This window comes from Maylandia zebra, linkage group LG5, assembly GCF_041146795.1.
Source record: "Maylandia zebra isolate NMK-2024a linkage group LG5, Mzebra_GT3a, whole genome shotgun sequence".
NCBI classification, from domain to species: domain Eukaryota; kingdom Metazoa; phylum Chordata; class Actinopteri; order Cichliformes; family Cichlidae; genus Maylandia; species Maylandia zebra.
Window position 1 is genome coordinate 20,527,254 of NC_135171.1, and position 19,971 is coordinate 20,547,224.

A 19,971-nucleotide genomic window follows, 5' to 3' on the forward strand; every position below is an offset into this window, starting at 1 on the left:
GAGAAGTGAGGAAGTGAACCAGCTCCTTATGCCTCTTCAAGGAGAAGTATGTGAGGCTGACAGATGGGTTCAAGTTTGAGCTGGGATAACACTGGGGATCTGAACTGAGCCCCTTCTTGTTTAAAATGGTGATCACTGACAGATGAGGTCAGGGAGGAGTTTCTGTGGACTTTGATGTTTGCAGATGGCACCGATCTGTAGTGAGAGCAGGAAGAAAGGAAAAGAGCCTGAAGTGAGGATATACTCAGGAGAGAAGAGGAACAAAAGTCAATAGAAGAAAGAAAGAATACATATGTGTGAATGAGAGAGGTAGCGAGGTGCAAAGGTAGTGAAAGTAGAAGTTTAAATACCTGCAGTCAACCATCTGAAGCAATGGACAGTGCACAAGAGAGGTGAAGAAGAGTGTGTAGGCAGGGTGGAGCCAAGTGTCCGGGGTGATTTGTGACAGAAGGATATCAGCGAGTGTGAAAGGGAAGGTTTACAAGGTGGTAGTGAGACATGCTATGATGTATAGTTTGGAGATAGCTGAAATGACTAAAACACAGCAGTCCGAATTGCAGGTGGCAGTCGAAGATGAACTAAAGATGCTTCTTGGATAAAAGATGAAATGTCTCCAGATGCTTTCTCCCCCCCCAAGCTCCATAGACTACGATGACCTGGTTGACTGAGAACCTTCACAGACAATCGAAGATGTAGTTTTCAGTGGGAGAGATCAGGATTTAGTAATGAGTACACAGAGGGAATAGCAGTTTGATGAGGTAAAGCTGAGATGGTTTAGACCTGCGAAAAGGGGAGATGGCAGATGTATCAGACAAAGGATCTTGAAGATGGAACTGCCAAGCAGCAGGAGAAGAGAAAGACAACAGAAAATATTCATGGATGTAGTTAAGGATGGTATGCAGAGGGTTTGTGTGACAGGGGATTCCTGGGATAGAGTGTGATGCAGGCAGATGATCTGCTTTCAATCTGCTCAGGCCAAAAGAAGAAGAAAAATATTGCTGGATATAGGCCCTATATAAAATTTATTTTTTGTGCTTGTGACAAAATAAAACTAAAACTGCAAGAGCACCCAGAAAGTGTGGACATCCACCAACTGCTGTTAAAAAATAATTTATTCCAAAGAAATAACACCATGCATGCCCCATGGGTGCAAAGTTCAAAACAGTGACTAGAAAAACATTCAGCAGTGATACGAGAAGATGGGCTATGGGGGGCTCCTTTCTGAAGACATTTTTCGTGTCAAACACTTTTATACCGTTACTCTTCTTTTTTTGTATTGGTTTAAGGTAGAGAGCTTTATGTAAATATGTCAGGTACCACAGGCACCAGGTTCAATGTACACTCATTGGCCACTTTATTAAATAAACATTGCTAGTACTGGGTTGGACCCTCTTTTTCCTTCAGAACTGCCTTCATTCTTCGTGGCATAGATTCAACAAGGTGCTGGAAACATTCCTCAGAAATGTTATTCCATTTAAATATGAACGAATCACAGAGTTGCTGCAGATTTGTCTGCTGCACATCCATCATACCAATCTCCTGGTCAACCAACTCCCAGAGATTGAGATCTGATAATTGTGGAGACAGATCTGGGCTTCATTTCTTTACATAATTAACAGGGCACCGACAGATTGTGGGTGAAAAAAACATTTATTATATTTTATAAAGGAGTTCATTCTATACATTAATGATGAATTAAAAAAAATAAAATAAAATCCTAAGTTATTTAAAACATATTGACACACACAAAAAAAGATAATCAAAACAATGGTTATATAACATTTTTTTATAATGTTATACTCAAAATGCATTAAAAAAAAAAAAAAAAAAAAAAAAACCCTCAGTGGCTCCCTATGATAAGTGCACTGGCAGCCCGTATACCACGGGCGCAGAGCCTATCAGATATTTCAAGTGAGTGGCCTGCCGAGACGACCCCATGAAGTCGAGGAGTGGTGCCCCGGAGCCAGCAGAAAACCACGACTCTAACAAGGCCTTGGTGAAGCGATCAATATCCCGATCTGTGACATCCCAGAGATTTCCCAAGATGAATGGGCTAAAACAAGCAAACAAAAAAAAAAAAAAGAAAAAAATCAAAAGGATGATGACCATAAGACATGTTACAAACTAGATACTCTACAGCATAGGTGTCGAACTCTGGCCCGCGGGCCAAATTTGGCCCGCAGCCTACTTACATTTGGCCCGCGAAGCCATACCAAATTACTATCAGAGCTGGCCTACTGGTATTATACAGCTAATATATATATTGTTTAGTATAAAGCTTTGCTTGTTCCATATTCAGTTTTTCAGCAAACGTGTTTGAGTCCATAAGAAAAGATTCATTCTTATATCTGGAGGAATAAATATATTTCAATAAATATTAACGTTAGCCCGCGACTTTGTTCCAGTTTGAATTTTGGCCCACTGTGTATTTGAGTTTGACACCCCTGCTCTACAGGATGGGCCATTTATATGGATACAGCGTAATAAAATGGGAATGGTTGGTGATATTAAAGTCCTGTTTGTGGCACATTAGTATATGTGAGGGGGCAAACTCCTCAAGATGGGTGGTGACCATGGTGGCCATTTAGAAGTCGGCCATCTTGGATACAACTTTTGAATTTTTCCCCCAATAGGAAGAGGGCCATGTGACACATCAAACTTATTGGTAATGTCACAAGAAAAAACAATGGTGTGCTTGGTTTCAACGTAACTTTATTTTTTCATGAGTCATTTACAAGTTTCTCTTTGTTCACAGCCATTGACATGTCGAAGAGGTTAACACGTGAGGAGCGGATCGAAATTGTGTTGATATCTGGTGAACGCAGTAACCGGGTCATTGCAGCAGATTTCAATGCAAGACGCCCTACGAGACCACCCATCTCCCATGCTACAGTCAGCAAACTGCTCGCTAACTTTCATGTCACTGGAGAGTGGCATTAGTCGAACATCCCTTCGGTGGATATTAGCTACTCACAAATGGCACCCTTACAAACTCCAGCTGCTGCAGCATCTCACCGAGGATGACCCAGATTGGCACACAGAATTTGCAGAATGGGCAAAACAAAAATTGGAACAGGACCCTCAGTTCATGCAGAAGATTTTGTTCAGTGATGAGGCAAACTTTAACGTGAATGGTGAAGTTAAACAAAACCACCGCTATTGGTCTGACACTAACCCACATTGGATGGATCCCTCCAAGACTGTTGGAACAACAAAAGTGATGGTTTGGTGTGGTATATGGGGTACAACGATAGTGGGTCCATTCTTCATCCATGGAAACCTCAAGGCCACTGGATATTTGAAATTGCTACATGATGATGTGTTTCCCTCTTTATGCACTGAAGCTGGCAGGTTCCCTGAGTTTTTCCAGAAGATGGTGCACCACCACGTTATGGGTGCCAGGTCCGAGCATTCCTAGATGAACAGTTTCCTGGAAAGTGGATTGGTCGTCGTGGGCCAGTTGAATGGCCCCCAAGGTCTCCCGATCTGACCCCCTTAGACTTTTATCTTTGGGGTCATCTGAAGGCAATTGTCTATAGTGTGAAGATACGAGATGTACAGCACCTGAAACTACGGATACCGGATGCCTGTGCTGGCATTTCTCCTGCGGTGTTGCTATCAGTGTGTGAAGAGTGGGAGAAGTATAAATGGATTAACTTGTTATGTGAAGCCAAAGCAAGCAGCTGAGAAGGAACTGCAGTCAAAATAGATTTTGATTGAAACAAGATATTTTACCTGTATTTATAAAAACAAATGTACATCCATTAGATTCTATTTTTTAGATTTAGGGACCACTGTTCTTTATTAAAATGATTTCTGTCAGTTTACAAAATAAGCCTTGTATTGCCTTAAAATTATCCCTTAAATAAAGTCAGTATGCAGTTTTCTGACAAACTTGAACAGTTCACTGGATATAAGTGACTCAATTTGACTCTCAGACACAACTGTGTTTGTTTATGTAATTACTGTATATAAAAAAAACAAAACAACCTATTGTTTATATTCACATTCACAATGGGCAGCACATTGAACACATTTTATAAGTGGTCATAAACTTGTAAATAACTCATGAAAGAATAAAGTTACGTTGAAACCAAGCACACCATTGTTTTTCTTGTGACATTACCAATAAGTTTGATGTGTCACATGGCCCTCTTCCTATTGAAAAAACAAAAGTTGTATCCAAGATGGCCGACTTCTAAATGGCCACCATGGTCACCACCCATCTTGAGGAGTTTGCCCCCTCACATATACTAATGTGCCACAAACAGGACTTTAATGTCACCAACCATTCCCGTTTTATTACGGTGTATCCATATAAATGGCCCACTCTGTACATAAGATTCCCAAATATTCCTTCTGTTAACAACAGTTTGTTTCAAAAAAATTGCAATTAAATCTGCAACAGCAGTATTAAAAAAATATATTATTTATGTTTATTTTTCTTTATTTAAATTTTTGTTTTTAGGTTGTAATCATAAGTACTTTGTAGTGCACAAGTTAAAAATAAATGCATACAATGAAAAGGTTTCACATCAGCTATTATAACTTGCTTCAGCCATCAAAAGGAAATGCTGTGCATTTCATATGATCACGTTATCCAGTTTTCATTCAGCTGCACATGAATGAAAATGCAAAAATATCTTACCAGCCTGCTATGATGTAATTTAGCACAATGCCATTTCCTTCCTGCTGCCCCCGGACAGCCAGGGCTCCGCTGCTGCAGCCAAACAGCAGAGATGCTGCCCTCAGCGGCCGTTTGAGAACAGCCTGGCTGTCCAGGAATCGGGCTCCTGCTCCATGGCCCACATAACTAAAATCATGGAGAGATAGATTAAAAAAAGTGAAACTCGCAAAACGAACAGAAAGAAAAAAATAAAAATAAAAAAAATAAAATAGAAATACAAGGTAAAAAAAGATGGATGGAAATCTGTTGACAGAACTGAATGTTACGAAAAACAAGCCCTAATTATGTAAAATAGAATGACTATTATATGTTTGACAAAGAGAAAGTTTTATTTTTGATTAAGAAATCAGTCCCAGTGTGAACCATCTACAGTAAAGCTCAGGGTCACCATCCAGACACCTTCACTTTCTGCACACTGCCCCTTACTTATCTCCAGAAGGCCCTCAAAGTAGCACATTAAGCTTTGGGTCTTTTTGTACACATCTCTACATAGGGCTGTTCGATATAATGATATATATCGGATGACGATATAAAAACGTCTATTGTTTCATTTTACGCTATCGTTTGTTTCGTGGTGTCGCAAAATAAAACAATATTTTTTTCATCGTTCTGATGGTCACTGTAGTGGCTATATTAATTTCTTAAAGTTCTCTCTTTCTCTTATATTTAATATAACCACACTACAGACGGACAAGCGCCTGTTTTTACGGGTTGTCGTTAGCAACAACGATGGTAAAACCAGACTTGTCCTCAAGCTACTCCAACAAGACCGTGGCTGAATTATTTTTACTAATAGAAAAACTTTCACCCCAACCTCTTTCCTTTAAGCCCTGACAGGTACACCAATAGCATGATGCTGCCAAGATGAGAGTATTACCCAAGTGATGAAGTGCCTTGGAGTCCGTCACAGTGCTTAGTGGTCTGCTTACAGAATTAATTTTTTACAAGTATGTATATATATGTAGTTCATTCAGGTTGACATTATTGGTTTTAATGTGTTTTTAAGGGAGACCCTTTTTTTTTTTCTTTTTAAAGAATTTTAAAGTGAATCTTGAAGAGAGAAAAATGTTCAAACAAAGGGGTTTGAATCAGTAGTTAATTTTTACTTGAAAAACTGAAACTCACATGTAGACGTCTTTTGTAGAAACAGCTTCTTCTAGTCGGCCCAAGGCAGGTGCAACTCCACACACTCCTTCCCAGTCCGGTTTGCTTTAATGAGAATAGAAAACTAAACTGATGAAAAACATTTATGCATGGACTTGTGCTCAATTACTGATATGTTTCAGTCTCACCTGCAAAACCAGTCTTTGAAACGCTCCTGGGAGTTTCCTAAATTGTCATCAGGATCGAGCACATAAAACACTTTCTTTGCATCCACACCACGCCTCAAAATAGACTCGGAGTCAGTCTAAAAGAATGATTGAAATAATGATAACATTGCGACTATTGAAATCAACTATTTCATTAGCAATACAGACACTTTGCATTAATCCTTGACAGCATGGGAATGTCTTTATTAGCATTGCAGTTAATGAGAGGTGTGAATGTTAAACGCCTTAACATACATGTATGAGTCCTACCTGACAGTTATAGAGCTTAATCATACCTCTTTTTGAATGCTCAGTCCAAGCAGCGAGTGCAGAGAAGGCATCCGACTTACAGAGCTAGACTTTAAGACGGGAATGCTCTCCCATGGCAACTTCTGAAGGTACTGCAGCAAAAAGCACAAAAGCTGATAAGCAGCAAATACTTTGTCTTCTCACAAGTGATACAATGCAGTGATGCTTTTCAACTTGTAGTGACACACATGCCTGCATTAGCTATAAAAGTGAATTCAGTATTTCACAGAGATGATGAAACCAACCTTGTCAAGGATTAGAACCACATGATTTCGGGGCTCATCCCTCTGTAAGAGCTGGGACACAGCAGTGTGAAGAAGCTGATCACACTCAGTGTCCCACTGTGGAGAAACTCCTAGAGTGAATCTTTTCAAATCGTCTTCAGATAGCACAGGAGATGCAGAAAGCAGAACCTAAGACAAGTCAGAGGCATTAGTGGTCAGAATAATCGATTAACCTGATGTTAAAGATCCATGGAAATGAAACAAAAACAAACAAAAAAACACCACCTTCAACATCTCTTCTTGCACTGGCACCCCCCTTGCAGATAATGCCTTGTAAAGGTGTTGGGTCTGTTTGGAAAGCTCAGCATCCAGTGAAAGGGGTAGAAGGAAGGTTCTCCAGCATCCAAGCAACTTCTCCATGTCCTTCAAGAGTTGCTGAAGGTGAGATAGCAAAATGTTTTCACTTTAAAAGAACGCTCTAAAACAGCAATTCACATTGCTCATAGAAATTTTGTTTCTATGACACTTTTTGGTCTAAATGACTGTTTAACAAAATCAAAGTAGGTGAATAATGCAGGCACTATGAAGTCCAGCAACGTCATTTATCTGTAATACTGACCTCAACTCGAGAGTCGAGAGTCCTGCGGCCCTCCCACCACTTGGCTTTCTCAGACACACAGCTCACAACCTTCTGCTCGACCAGAATACTATCCATCTCCTGGACTAACTGGCTAATGGGATGCTGCACAACAGAAAGTCAAAGTTAGTCATTGTCTGTTAAAAATATGATTTAAAGGTCTTATAAACAAAGCTGGACAAAGCACTGGGGCTGCTGCTGTTGAGTGTCACGACTGAGGCATGAAGTCACAGAACCAAACAAAGTATTTAAATTCAGGCGTCAGATTATGACAGTAATAAAATTCCCTTACTTGATTGTTTCTAGATTTAAACTCCCTAGTAGATGCACCTGTGCTATGAATTTGAAAATCCTAGGTGACTTCTTTCTTAAGCTATTGCATTCACAAGACTTTCAGAAAACTTGACCTCTGACGTTGACGAGACAAAGTTGTCTGAGATTTTTAATAGATACACTTATGGTATAAAAATCTTACGTCTCCTTGTTCATGTTATCGTGTTCACAAAGTTGGGTGGTAATACCCCATCAGTCTTTTTATGGCTGAGAGGTAAAAACTATGTTAGTTTACATTTTCATTTTGCATTAATTGTAAATGTATTTGCTTTGAAGGAAGAAAATAGATTAACAGTCTGCTGAAAACCTTCACCTTTTGTTTAGATGTGTCAATATAAACTGTGACAGGAGCAGAACTTTTCTCCAGACGTGTCAGCATGATGCTGTTGCTCATTTCTCCTGGTTTGACTCCCATTACAGACATGACACATGCAGTCACTCCTAAAACAGAAAGTATAGACAGAGAAACTGTCAAATGATGTTATTTAGGTCACATTGATAATGCAAACTCTGCTTTTACTTAGCTTAGCCTTTCAAATGCTAAAGATTCTGACATAGTTGGGCTATGGATGCTAAAATAGAAGACGCTCACTGCTGTCAGGGTAGCAAGAGAAATCAAAGAAAGTATTATTCTACCTGAAGGAAGGTGCTGGATTTGTTGGATAAACTCTTGGCCGTGGGTCTCTGGAAAAGTCGAGGGGTCAGCTGTTGGGAATAAAAAGATGTTCTCCATCTGAGCCAGCCTCTGTTCACACACAGTCTGAGTGAGCTCATTCAGACTCAGAGTATGCATCTTGTCCTCCAGCTCACTGGAAGCCTTTTTCAGCTTTCTATTACAATAGAAATGACGGGTGTCAGAAAATAGAATGTCATGAGTGGAAAATCATAAATTGACACTTCATATTACAGGTGCTTACTTGAGACAACTGGCTATATGCCTGATTGTGCGATGCCGACTTGTGATGCCCACAGAATGGCTATGTAGCATTGCTGTGGTTATAGAGTTTTGCTGTCCCGTGGTCAAGGCCAAAAGAGCACACAGGGTCGGATAAAGAGTGGGAGGGGGGAAGTGCTGAAGAGTCAACCACGCTGAACGGAGCAATGACTGAACATCCTCCAAAGTGAGATTGTCTGAAAAAAAGATGTTAAGGATGAAACTTCATTAGGGACTCCACATCTAATATATTACTTCCATGTTTATTTTTCTATTGTTGTGGCCCTTTTTTGACACTTTGGATCAGATAATTACATTTTAAAACTTAAAAACAGTGTTAACATACAAATCTGGTTTACAGTCGTGGTATAGGGCTGCTCGATTATGGCAAAAATGATAATCACGATTATTTTCACTGAAATTGAGATCACGATTATTTGACGATATTTATTTAACCCTTTAAGACCTACTATAGAACCAAGTCCACCAGAGCTTATATTATTTTTTTACATGCTGTAGTGCCATTTGTGGGAGCATTTCAAGTTGCTATACATCAATACAACTGTTATAGCCCATATTTTAATAATATGTATGCATTAAGTCCATAGTAATTACATAAATTGCAAAAAAGTGCAATAAACTACAAAAAAAATTGAAAATCGCTTTTGTTTTGTTTACATATATTTCTACTTGGAGAAATTTAAGAGGTTTATCCCTCAAAACTTTAAATACAATAAAGTTGCAAAAAATAGTTTACAACAACAGGAAATTTATTTTGAGTGTCTTCATAGTTTTATTTTGGAGATACAGCAATTTTTATATACTGCAGGAAAAACAAAAAACAATCCTATGATGCAAATTTGCAAAGAAAACAGCATGTGCATCATTTTACTGTGGGAAGTGTTACGAACAGCTGATAGGAACGGCAAAGCGTGTTTCTGGAATATTATGTTTTTGTTCCTGCAAGCGCTTTTTATGCAATTTTTGCAAAGCTATATGTGGAACGAAACCGTGACCGAGGACAAGCTGATGGCATCAGATGTAAGTACAACTCCTCCGGTTTCATATGCAAAACAAATTATTGCGCTAGCTTACACGGTTCAGGTTCTATAGGGATTTAAAAATAGTTACGCAAAACGGAGCGTGCTGCTCTGACCGGCTTTAAAGGGTTAACAATGACTTTAAAAAAAATAATATAACATAGTGTGCAACACCACTGAAGTTTTTTTTTTTTAAACTCTCTTTTCAACCAACGGCAGTCACTCTCCAACTAACTTCTGCTTAGCTTTCAGAGCTTCCCTCGGGTCCTCTTAATCAGCGGTCTCCAACCTTTTTTGCGCCACGGACCGGTTTATGCCCGACAATATTTTCACGGACCGGCCTTTAAGGTGTCGCGGATAAATGAGGGAGGGGCTAATAATCGGCTCAGTCATTTTTAATGATCGTTGAAAGCCCAGATCGTAATCGTGATTAAAATTCGATTAATTGAGCAGCCCTATCGTGGTATCATAGCCCTTGTTTTACTTTATAAAGCAACCCTTCCTTTATAGTACTTGAACTCATTTTACATTGGGTGCCAGCAAAAGGAAAACAATCATAAGATACAAGTATAAAATCCAGTCCATTATTAATACTGCATCATCTGATATTGGCTCACCTGGCCTGCTGTCTGCATGAGAGAGGTGGATTTGTGCATTCTCTCTCAGATGACCTCTGCTTCTGAGAACCAACAGCTCATCGCTCTCCAGATTACCGCACATATCCCTCCGCAGCACCTCAAAATCCACGTCTGGAGAAACAGTCAAGATATTCTGTTAGAGACTATAGTGACCACTATCCTTCTCTCACCCCAACCGGTCACAGCAGATGGCCGCCCCTCCCTGAGCCTGGTTCTGCCGGAGGTTTCTTCCTGTTAAAAGGGAGTTTTTCCTTCCCACTGTCGCCAAAGTGCTTGCTCATAGGGGGTCATATGATTGTTGGGTTTTTCTCTGTATCTATGAAGCGCCTTGAGGCGACTTTTGTTGTGATTTGGCGCTATATAAATAAAATTGAATTGAATTATCGATATTTGTATTTGCTTGCGGATATTTGTTCCTCAAGTAAATGTTGTGAAAACTACAACTACGCACTTTACTGACAAGGGAGTTAGGGAGAAACTTCTCTGTAATCTGAATTCACTGATGTAATTTAAAAACAAAACAGCAATACATGTGAATGACTGACATGTAGATGTTCCAAAATGTGCACAAAATACATACTGTTATCTTTACTTGCAGCTGAATTGTCCTCAGCATCTGATGTCCTAAGTTGTTCAATGCTCATGTCCAGAATTTCTGGAGTTTCCTCCTCAATGGTCCTCATTGTGTCTGGTTCCTCCACAGCAGCTGCGGAAACTTGTTTTCTGGTTCTTCTTGTTGAACCAGGCCGACAGACCAATGTCTCGTCCTCAGAAGAAGCAGCACGAGGGACCACGGTGCTTTTTTTTCCTCTAACCTGCCTCTTGGGGGGAACCTTCTCTGCAGGTGCATCTGGGGTTGTTTTGGTATTGTGGCCAGCTCTCCTAGCAGTTGTTCGTGTCTTAGAGGCTTCAGCTTTTACTTTGGGCTCTGCCTGCGCATTAGCCTCTGAGTCGCTTTCATCACTAAATTCCACCTATAATTAAAATTTAAAGACATTTTTCTTATTTTTGCATAAAATTGGAGTGCACATCATGAAATAATAAAATCTCACATCATTAGATGCTTACCTTGAAACGGGATTTCTTTGTTCGTTTAGGAGCAGCAGGCACAGGCTGAGCTTTGCCTTGAACTGGAGACAACTCTTCATACACATGAAACTGTAGCTTAGGAGCAGTCCTTGATGGTTTCTGCACTGAAGCAGGGCATCTTACCATCTGTACAGGAGTAAGGGCCAAAGTAGGTACTGCTGTGTTGAAGTCATAAGAGCTGAGCTCTTTAACAAAAGGATAAGACTTTACAGTTACTGGTGTGATAGGAACCTGACTCTTTTCTTTGGTTGAGGAGCTTGTGACTTGAATCTTAGGTTTGACAGACCTGGTCTTCTTTGCCTCCTTTTTTGGATCAGCAGTAACTGAGTTTTTAATGACGTCTTTAGATTTTTTCAGTACAGATGCAGGAGGATCATTTTTCTGTTCTGATTTCAGGTCTTTGCCCTCTTTCGGCATATTCCAAGTCCAAGCTTTTGAGAAGAGCTCCTCAGGAGTGCATTCGTTTTTGGCAGCCAAGCTTATCAGGGATGCAATGGCTTTGGCTGTCATTAGGCCTGCTCTCACAGGCCTTAGCATTGGAGAAGGTGTAGACTCAACAAAAGCTAACCCAGCTTCCAGTATTTTCCATATAGCACAGACCTTGGTAAGGCTCGGATCTACCCCAGACAAAGCCATGTGCAGATAAACACGGCCAACTATATCCTGCATTAGGGAGGGTTTAGAAATATGCTTGCCAGTATTGTACAGAGGGAAGAGTTTAGCCAATTTTACTCCAAGTTTGGCAGTAACAGTCTTAGAGCGGGATAATGTTGCCCATTGAAGTTTGGAGCTGACACTGGTGTCATTCGGATCCAGCTGAAGAAGCAGATCAGCTTGTGCAGCTGCCCAGCGAGCAGTGGCACGACCTAGACAGGGTTCAGAGCAGCAAGGGCACTGACATTCAGGTTCATGGGTCAGTGACGACAGCCAGCGGTGAGGCAGGGCTTTGAGAGGTGGAGAGCCGGACAGATCCTTCACTATAGGCTCTTTGGAGGTCCACCTGGTGCTCAAGATGTCCTTGAGATCATCCTCTATGGTTGGAAGAGGAGACTGAGGTCTCTGGACAGGACGACCTTTCCTTGGCTTGATTTTCACTTCAGCCCTCTGCACCTGATCAGAAAAGTCTTTGGGAAAACAAAAGAAAAAAAAAAAGTTACAAAACAACAACCTTGCAACATATTTTATAATTTCACGTGGCCTCTGGTAAGTCCAGTCTCATTGTCTATTGTGACTCAATAACATGAAAAGCAACATTTCAGTTGTGATCATATCATTACCTTTTATTGGAAGTCAACACTATTAAACTAACATCTGGCCCCATGTGTTGGAGCTATACATTTACAGACCTGTGGAGCGCTCCAGAAGGTTTCTGACGATGTCCAAATCAGTTCTACTTTCATCTTTTTCTCCCTGCATCAGCTCCAACTCTGCTTTCATCACCAGCAACTCGGAACATCTACAAAACAAACAACAAAATAAAACACTGTTAACAGGAATTCATAATTTACTGTGCTCAGTGTAAAAAAAAAACCAAAACAAGCCACAATAAAAATGTCACTTCAATACATTAACATCACCAATGTAGAAAGCATATAGACAAATATCTCATAAAAACTGCATTTTAACTCACTAAGATGTACATGTACATACTGGCTGAGTGTTTGAAGTTTTATGGCCAGTTTCAAGGCTTCTAGACACTGTAGTCTGGCGTCATTAATGGCCCCGCAGTCGCTCCTCACAGACACCATCTTCTTAGAACAGTTTAGCAGTTCTGCAAGCAGCTGCCACTTAAGTGCCAGGTTATCTCCTGCTCATAGGGGATAAGAAGGGAATAGGAAGACAGTTACAAGAGGCAAAACAAGCACCAATGACTTTCAGAATGAGGGACAAACATACCCTGGTTGATGAAAACCACGTTTGTGCTACTGTTGCTGCTGGTGGTAGTCCCATAGAGGCCCTTTCCTACCAAAGTAACCAGAAGGCTGCAAAGAAGCTTTAGGCTCTCGTACAGGGCACCATCTGAAGTACTTATACCTAAGAGATACATACACATGCATACATACATACTATAGGTGAAAACTTCTTCGCCATATTCTAACAATGCAAAATTAAAAACACACAAGGCCATCTGGCTCAAGAAAGAGTTGCAAGTGCTTCTAACCTTGTTCCATTATAAGATTTTTCTGAACTTGGGGAAGCAGAGCTGCATCTATGCTCAAAAAAGAAGCGCATGTTTGCAGAGTCCGTGCACGCAGCAAGTACCAGCTTTTTGACTGTTTCTGCTGCTGCTTTAGTTCCTTCAGCACTTCAATAAGGCAGCGAAGTCCACAGTCAATCTGAAATGGGAGCAAACGCAAGAAGGGCAATTAAAAGACAAAATCCCGCCAACAATGATAACTTGCAAGAATAATATGTTTTAGGAAAATCAAAATCAGTGGATTAATGTGAAGAATGCTACATACCTGCCCATTGTTGTAATGGCACTGAGCTTTCACCAGGATTGCCAGTAAGGACAAGGATGAAGATCCCTCTGCTGTGTTACTTGGGAGAACTGATTCCACTTGGTCTAACTGTGTCTAAAAACAATATGGCGCATTTGGATATTGTCTCTTATTAAACAAAAGCATATAAAGTAAGAAAGGTTACTAAACGGCATGCATTACCTGCGCCAGTTCTGTGGAGCCCAAATCAAGAAGAATACTGGCTGAATGAATGAGCGAGCTGGCACAGGCCTCGTTATCAGCCAGTTTCCTTGAGAAGTCCGTCAAAATCTGGAGAGCCTTCAAAGCCTGGAGAGGCTAAACAACAGAAAACAAAACAGTTACAAGAAATCTCTCTGGCCATACACTTATTCTGGTAAAGTTTGATATCATAACTATTTAACATAATTATTATTTAACACACAAAAGGATTCAATCATGCCTTCTTTTTTTTTTCTTCCTTTTTTCTTTTTTTAAGTGGATGGAATTGGTGTTTAGATAACTTGCTGGAAACAAAAACATGGTCAGTGAATATTCTTGCAACACAGCAAACATACCATTACAGTGCAGCTTCAAAAAAAAAAAAAAAACCAAAAACATGTTCAACCAATTAATTTTTCATTGGTTACCAAGTGGCAAAATGTGCTTCTAGAATGACTGATATTAGCAAAACGGAGCATAAAGAAAACATTTTACACATCCTGTGCTGTTACCTTTCCCATGAGTCTGAACAGTGATGCAGTCACACCAATGGAACGACATGTCTCTTTTGGCTCTCTGACAGAAGGCAGGGTTTCACTCTGAAAAATAGTGGTCCAAATATCCAAAGCGCTTTCCAACGGCTGACACAACTCTGAAGACAAAAAAAACAAGGAGGACTGTAAATATCACACAAACATATCCAGTAACAAACAATCAGTTTAGATTTGACTGACGGGGGGAAAAAAAATTTCTTACTGTGCTCTGCAGTCAGGTTGAAATGCAGCCCTTCATAAACCGGAATACTGTCCTGTGTTTTCTGCTTGTCTTCATAATCAAAATCATTGTTTCCTATGGAACTGGTCACACACTGTGTCTGCTCACGCAGCTCTTTCCTTTTTCTGTCACTATCAATGGCCTGGTTAAAAAAAGAAAGAAAAAAAAAAAAACAAGCAACAATTAATCCAAACACAAACAAATAAGAAGTATCAAACTAACACCAGAAACATTATATAAAACGAGGAGGCAAGCTAATATGGCTGCTGTCCTTCTCTAAAGAGCCAATCGACTGCTGAACTGGGAAACAGCTTAGCCACTTATGTTCGTGAAACATATCATGAAACTGTGCACGTGCACATGCAGAGTATAAAGCTTTTAAAAAGTATTTCGGGACAAAGTCATCAGACTTTGATGTCTGGTCTTTACTGGACTCAACTGCTGATTCCATACACAGTTCTCTTAAAATTAAAATATATGTCTCTCTTCCCATTCATTTGAATAGGGACCTCTAAATAACCTCTCATGGCTTCCACTATGCAAACCGGACTTTACACTTTCAGTTTTACTCCTTCTCACACCTTTGTGCAAACAAACAACAGCAATCCACAAAAACAAGCAGATGATTGATGACACAGCGCTCACCTCCTGAAGGTTCTTCTCCAGAGTGCAGATGTAAAGCCATAGCAAAGCATGGGCTTTGTCATCCTTCAGTTTGTCTGCATTCTCTGGAGTCTCTGGTTCTTCATCAAGAAGTCGTAGAGCTTCGTGAATAAAATCCACTGCTGAGCTGTGTACACAAATAATATAACATAATGAGCACAGAGAAAACATTTACTTTCCATAGATGGTGATAACCCAAGTACACAGTTTGGTGGTACACTAAAGAATGTGTTTTGTCTCTCAAGGACCAGAGTTCATTAGAACTGGTGCAAAAAAAAAAAGTTCTTACCAGTCAGTCTGTTCACTGAAATCCTGGAAGCACACAACTTTGGCCATTTCACAGAGGTAAACAGCCCGCAGATGTATATGGGAACTCTCCTCGTGACAGATATCCAACAGATCACACAGAGTGTTGTACCGTTCCTGGGCTGTATCTCCTGGCATCTCCTTGTAAGCACTAAGCTCTTCCTCCAAAAGGCGCAACATTACATTCTCATCAGGTACATCAGGACCAAAACCGTCACGCAACGTCCTGCTCAAGAAATGGCCAACACAAAACAAGCATTTATCTTTTGTTAAATCAATATTCTACTCATTTAATAGTTAGAAAAGACAAATCTAAGACAAGCATACAATAAAAGTCACTTCATTAGTCCTTGTTTGTACCTGAGCCTAATGTCTTCTTCAGAATTACACGCTGCATCAGTCTTTGTTTTCACCCACAGCGATACAGGTTCAGTCATGTGAGCAGTGATTTTGTCCCCCAAAGCCTTCAGCCACAGGATCACCCAGTCCAGAGCTCGATCATACTGCCCAGTCCGCCGTGAAGTTTGCACAGCCAGCATGAAGGGCCGGCTCAACTGATCACAAACCGTAAAAACAGACATTTTAAAGAAAGTACTGCAAATATTTAGCAAATATAATAAATTTCCCATACATTACGTTGGTTTCATTCGTAAACCAACTGCTGCAGTCTGCATACTAATGTTAGTCATAAACCCCCAAATTTTCCCCTAGCTGTGCCTCACTACAAAATATGACCAGAGATATAAGATTACACAATCATTAAAGAACACTTACCCTATCCACAGAGAGAGAGGCAGGGCAATTTTTGCACAGATCCCTGCAGAGGATTTCAACTAGGATAAAGGCTTTGTCATAGAGACGTCTGTTGTACAACCCACAAGCCAAGTTGCTCACAGCAATTACTAGAAGACACATGAACACAAAATGACAAATAAAAAAAGGCACAAAAACCCTGACCAAATAAACTGAACTATTTACCTCATGGTATTTCTTATTTGAGCTAGAGACAAAAGAAAGTCAACAAAACTTTCATGTAATTACATTCTTTAAAAGCAGTTTTGTTACCTGACGTTTCATTTATGCCCGTCAGGAAAAATCCTTCTATCTAAAGTATGGTATAATTTAAGGAACCCTTTCATATAATTTCATTTCAAGTGAACTGACAACATTAATAACAGAAAATCACCTGCTTTGATGACAAGGTTTTCACTAGACAGTTTATGCAGTTCTGTCATCATCAGTCCAGCTGTGGCTTGGCAGTAGAGCAGCACTCTTTCCAGTGTGTCACTGTCCTCCAGCTACGTACAACAAATCACAACCAACAGTTAAACCAAGTACAATCAGAACTGGGAAAAAACAAAACAAAACAAAACAAAAAAAAAACAAAAAAACAACCACACAGAAATATATGATTTTTCAGTTTTGCCAACACCATCATCATCTACAGAAACACCTTTGACTGTATGTGCACAACTCAAACAGTAATAAACCAGAGCAATTCTATTATCTATAACAGTGGTTAACAAGCGGCTTTCTCTTTTTGAATTTGTTTACCAAAATGTTTTACTTTAAAAAAAAAAGAAAAAAAGAAGCTATAAAGCAAGAACTTTCCAAGTTCAGTTTAAGAGAAAAAATAAATAAATAAAAATCATTCTATATTTTTCCCTGGTCATCCATGCCCCTCCTGCAGTCGTTCTAATCCCCACAGCTCTAACTGCATACTGGTATAAGTATTGGCAAAGGGCGACCGTGGCTCAGGGGGTTGGGAAGCGTATCTGTAACCGGAAGGTCGCCGGTTCGATCCCCGGGCTCTCTGTCTCGGTCGTTGTGTCCTTGGGCAAGACACTTTACCTTACTGCCTACTGGTGTTGGCCAGAGGGGCCGATGGCGCGATATGGCAGCCTCGCTTCTGTCAGTCTGCCCCAGGGCAGCTGTGGCTACAACTGTAGCTTGCCTCCACCAGTGTGTGAATGTGAGAGTGAATGAATAATGGCATTGTAAAGCGCTTTGGGTGCCTTGAAAAGCGCTATATAAATCCAATCCATTATTTATTTATTTTTTTCCCCCTCTTTCTTCTTTGCTAAATTAAAAAACAAAATCAACAACAACAAAACAACAACAGTAAAAGAAGAAGAGCAAAAGAAAGTTATTAACAGCACAATGTAATTATAAGAGAAAATATCTAGTTGGGTCTTAGTTTTGTTACTTTCCTTGAAAAACATAATCAAAACAATGTTATGTTGTCACTCTACCCATCCCTACTTACCTCAGATGCAAGCATGCTCTCGTAGGCAAACTCAAAGCCTTTGTAAATACTGAAGCAAAGTGACTTCTGTAGTCTGCTGCACTCGGTCTGGCATGACAAGTTCTGAAAAAATAAATGTAATAATAATAATAATAAAAAAAGCACTTATAATCAGGAAAAAGTCAGTTTTTCCAAACTTCAACCTATTTTGACTCGTCAGAGGCAATGCTAACCTTGTTTAGTATCCTCATTACGCACTCTTGGTGTTCCTCAAAAAAAGAAAACAAAGCCAGTAGCACCGGTCCACTTAAACCCTTGTCATACCCACTGTCGACAGCCCACACAACAAAGCTGCACCCTTCCAGAAATGCATGACCTTCTCTGTCACCCAGGTTACCAGAGACTGATCTCACGGCCCTAGCACACTCTGTTAAAGCCTGGCGAGCCTCATCACCTGCTTTCACTGTTGAATGAATCATTACTCCCCATTTGGCAAGCACCACTGCTGTACACTGACAGCTAAGAAACTCTGAGGCCTTTCTCTCAATTTCACTCAGGAAGGAGGAGGCCAGCCTGTGGTGGCCAGCCTTACACAGCACCTTCAATATAATCAGCACCATTTCAGAAAGCACGTAAAAACGTGATGCTGCACGCTGCTTTGAGCCATCCCTGTCAGAGTCTTGATCACCAGTCCAACATGTGTTAAAAAGTGTGTTCATTTCCTGTAGAAGAATGGAGGTATCCTCCTTTGTCATCACTCCACAGCTACTCTCAAATTCAGTGATGATATCTTCAATGTATACGACAGCTTTAGGCAGAGATGGAGTTGCATTTTCAGTGTCCAAAAGCAAAAGAAAGCTCAAAGCCTGCATCTGGCAGCGCAGTCTGTCTTGAGGATTTAAGATTTTCTTGTCTTTGGCAGCAGATAGTCCGTTCCACAGCACAGAAAAACAGCTCCTCACAAGAACACAGTAGTCTTCTTCATCCTACAGAAAATACAAATCTTGTTAAATTATTAATTTTTCAACTCAATGTCAGACATACTTCACAAGACACTCTTGTAGAGAAAGCAACGCATACCTGTTGGGCTTTAGAAAGACGACTGTAAAGTAGTCCAGCTATGTGGCTGCACAGAGTGTGAACTTCTATGCTGCTTAGCTTTTTGACAATATGGAAAACAATCTTTTCCATGTATAAGGGGTTGCTCTGAGGCACAAGTGCTGCAAAGATGTCATAGCCATGAAGAGAAAGCTCCATCAGTTTCACCAACTGACCGATGTGCTCCAAGTCAAGGCCTCCAACTCCAAGTTGATGGTTACAAGCTCTGATGATCCGGTCACACAGTGTGCGACCCTGAAGCCCGGGCTTACCCTTTACATAATTCTGCAAAATAAAGACCATACATAAATAAATCCAGCTTTCAAATCGAGAACGTAGAGGCAATTAATAATGGATTAATATAGGTACATTAACAGCTTGCGTCAGACTAGCAATTTAACGTGAATTCTAAAGTTAATAGCATTCTTCTTAATAAACTGGTCCCAACCTCGAGTTCGTGGAATAAAAGTTCCGTTTCTCTCACGGAAGCAGTCCGCTTGATGTATTCGTCCACCTTTAAACACTTCATGACGACAGCTGTGGAAAACACGTTAGCCAAGAGTAAATAAAAGATAACTTAAATTTCAACACAGTGGCTAGCCTAGTTAGCGTTAGCAACAACGTCAATACACTATGACGCTATAACAGACTTTTAACCGAGAACAGTTACTGCGACTTACTTGAAGGTCGACGTCTTTAAAAATGTTTTTTGTGCGTACGGTAGATAAACAGGTTTTTAGCTGCCCGCAATAAGCAACATTTCCACAATAGCGTAATGTTGTTTTTAATAGTGTACGTTAAAAAAATTACTATCAATGTCCGCCGCTTTCCTCTCACAGAATTTACTCCCCCGCTCACTGTTTTTAAAAGATCGTTGAAGACCAATCCGACAAGACATCCGTTTTAGCCGGAAACAGAATGAATTATGGGTACCGTAGTTTTATTGAGTCTCACTGCATATAAATCGTACATTAGCCGGAAAAATGCAGAAATCACACTGAGA

General features: G+C 40.2%; 1 protein-coding gene across 1 annotated transcript; it reads right to left on the minus strand.

Moving 5' to 3' along the window:
• Positions 1-1,020: 1,020 nt before the first annotated feature.
• Positions 1,021-19,853, minus strand: espl1 (extra spindle pole bodies like 1, separase). Its single transcript, XM_014408914.4, has 32 exons — positions 19,649-19,853; positions 19,417-19,505; positions 18,951-19,253; positions 18,104-18,856; positions 17,892-17,993; positions 16,812-16,923; positions 16,400-16,527; positions 15,986-16,179; positions 15,609-15,851; positions 15,302-15,446; positions 14,639-14,798; positions 14,395-14,534; positions 13,865-13,999; positions 13,664-13,777; positions 13,363-13,537; positions 13,098-13,235; positions 12,852-13,008; positions 12,548-12,657; positions 11,181-12,325; positions 10,693-11,086; positions 10,092-10,223; positions 8,418-8,631; positions 8,137-8,330; positions 7,814-7,941; positions 7,150-7,272; positions 6,816-6,965; positions 6,552-6,719; positions 6,294-6,398; positions 5,980-6,095; positions 5,813-5,896; positions 4,649-4,813; positions 1,021-2,053 (listed from the first exon to the last, which is right to left on the minus strand). The coding sequence occupies exons 2-32, from the start codon at positions 19,495-19,497 to the stop codon at positions 1,852-1,854; spliced, it is 6,510 nt and encodes a 2,169-aa protein (XP_014264400.3). The 5' UTR covers positions 19,498-19,505; positions 19,649-19,853; the 3' UTR covers positions 1,021-1,851.
• Positions 19,854-19,971: the final 118 nt, after the last annotated feature.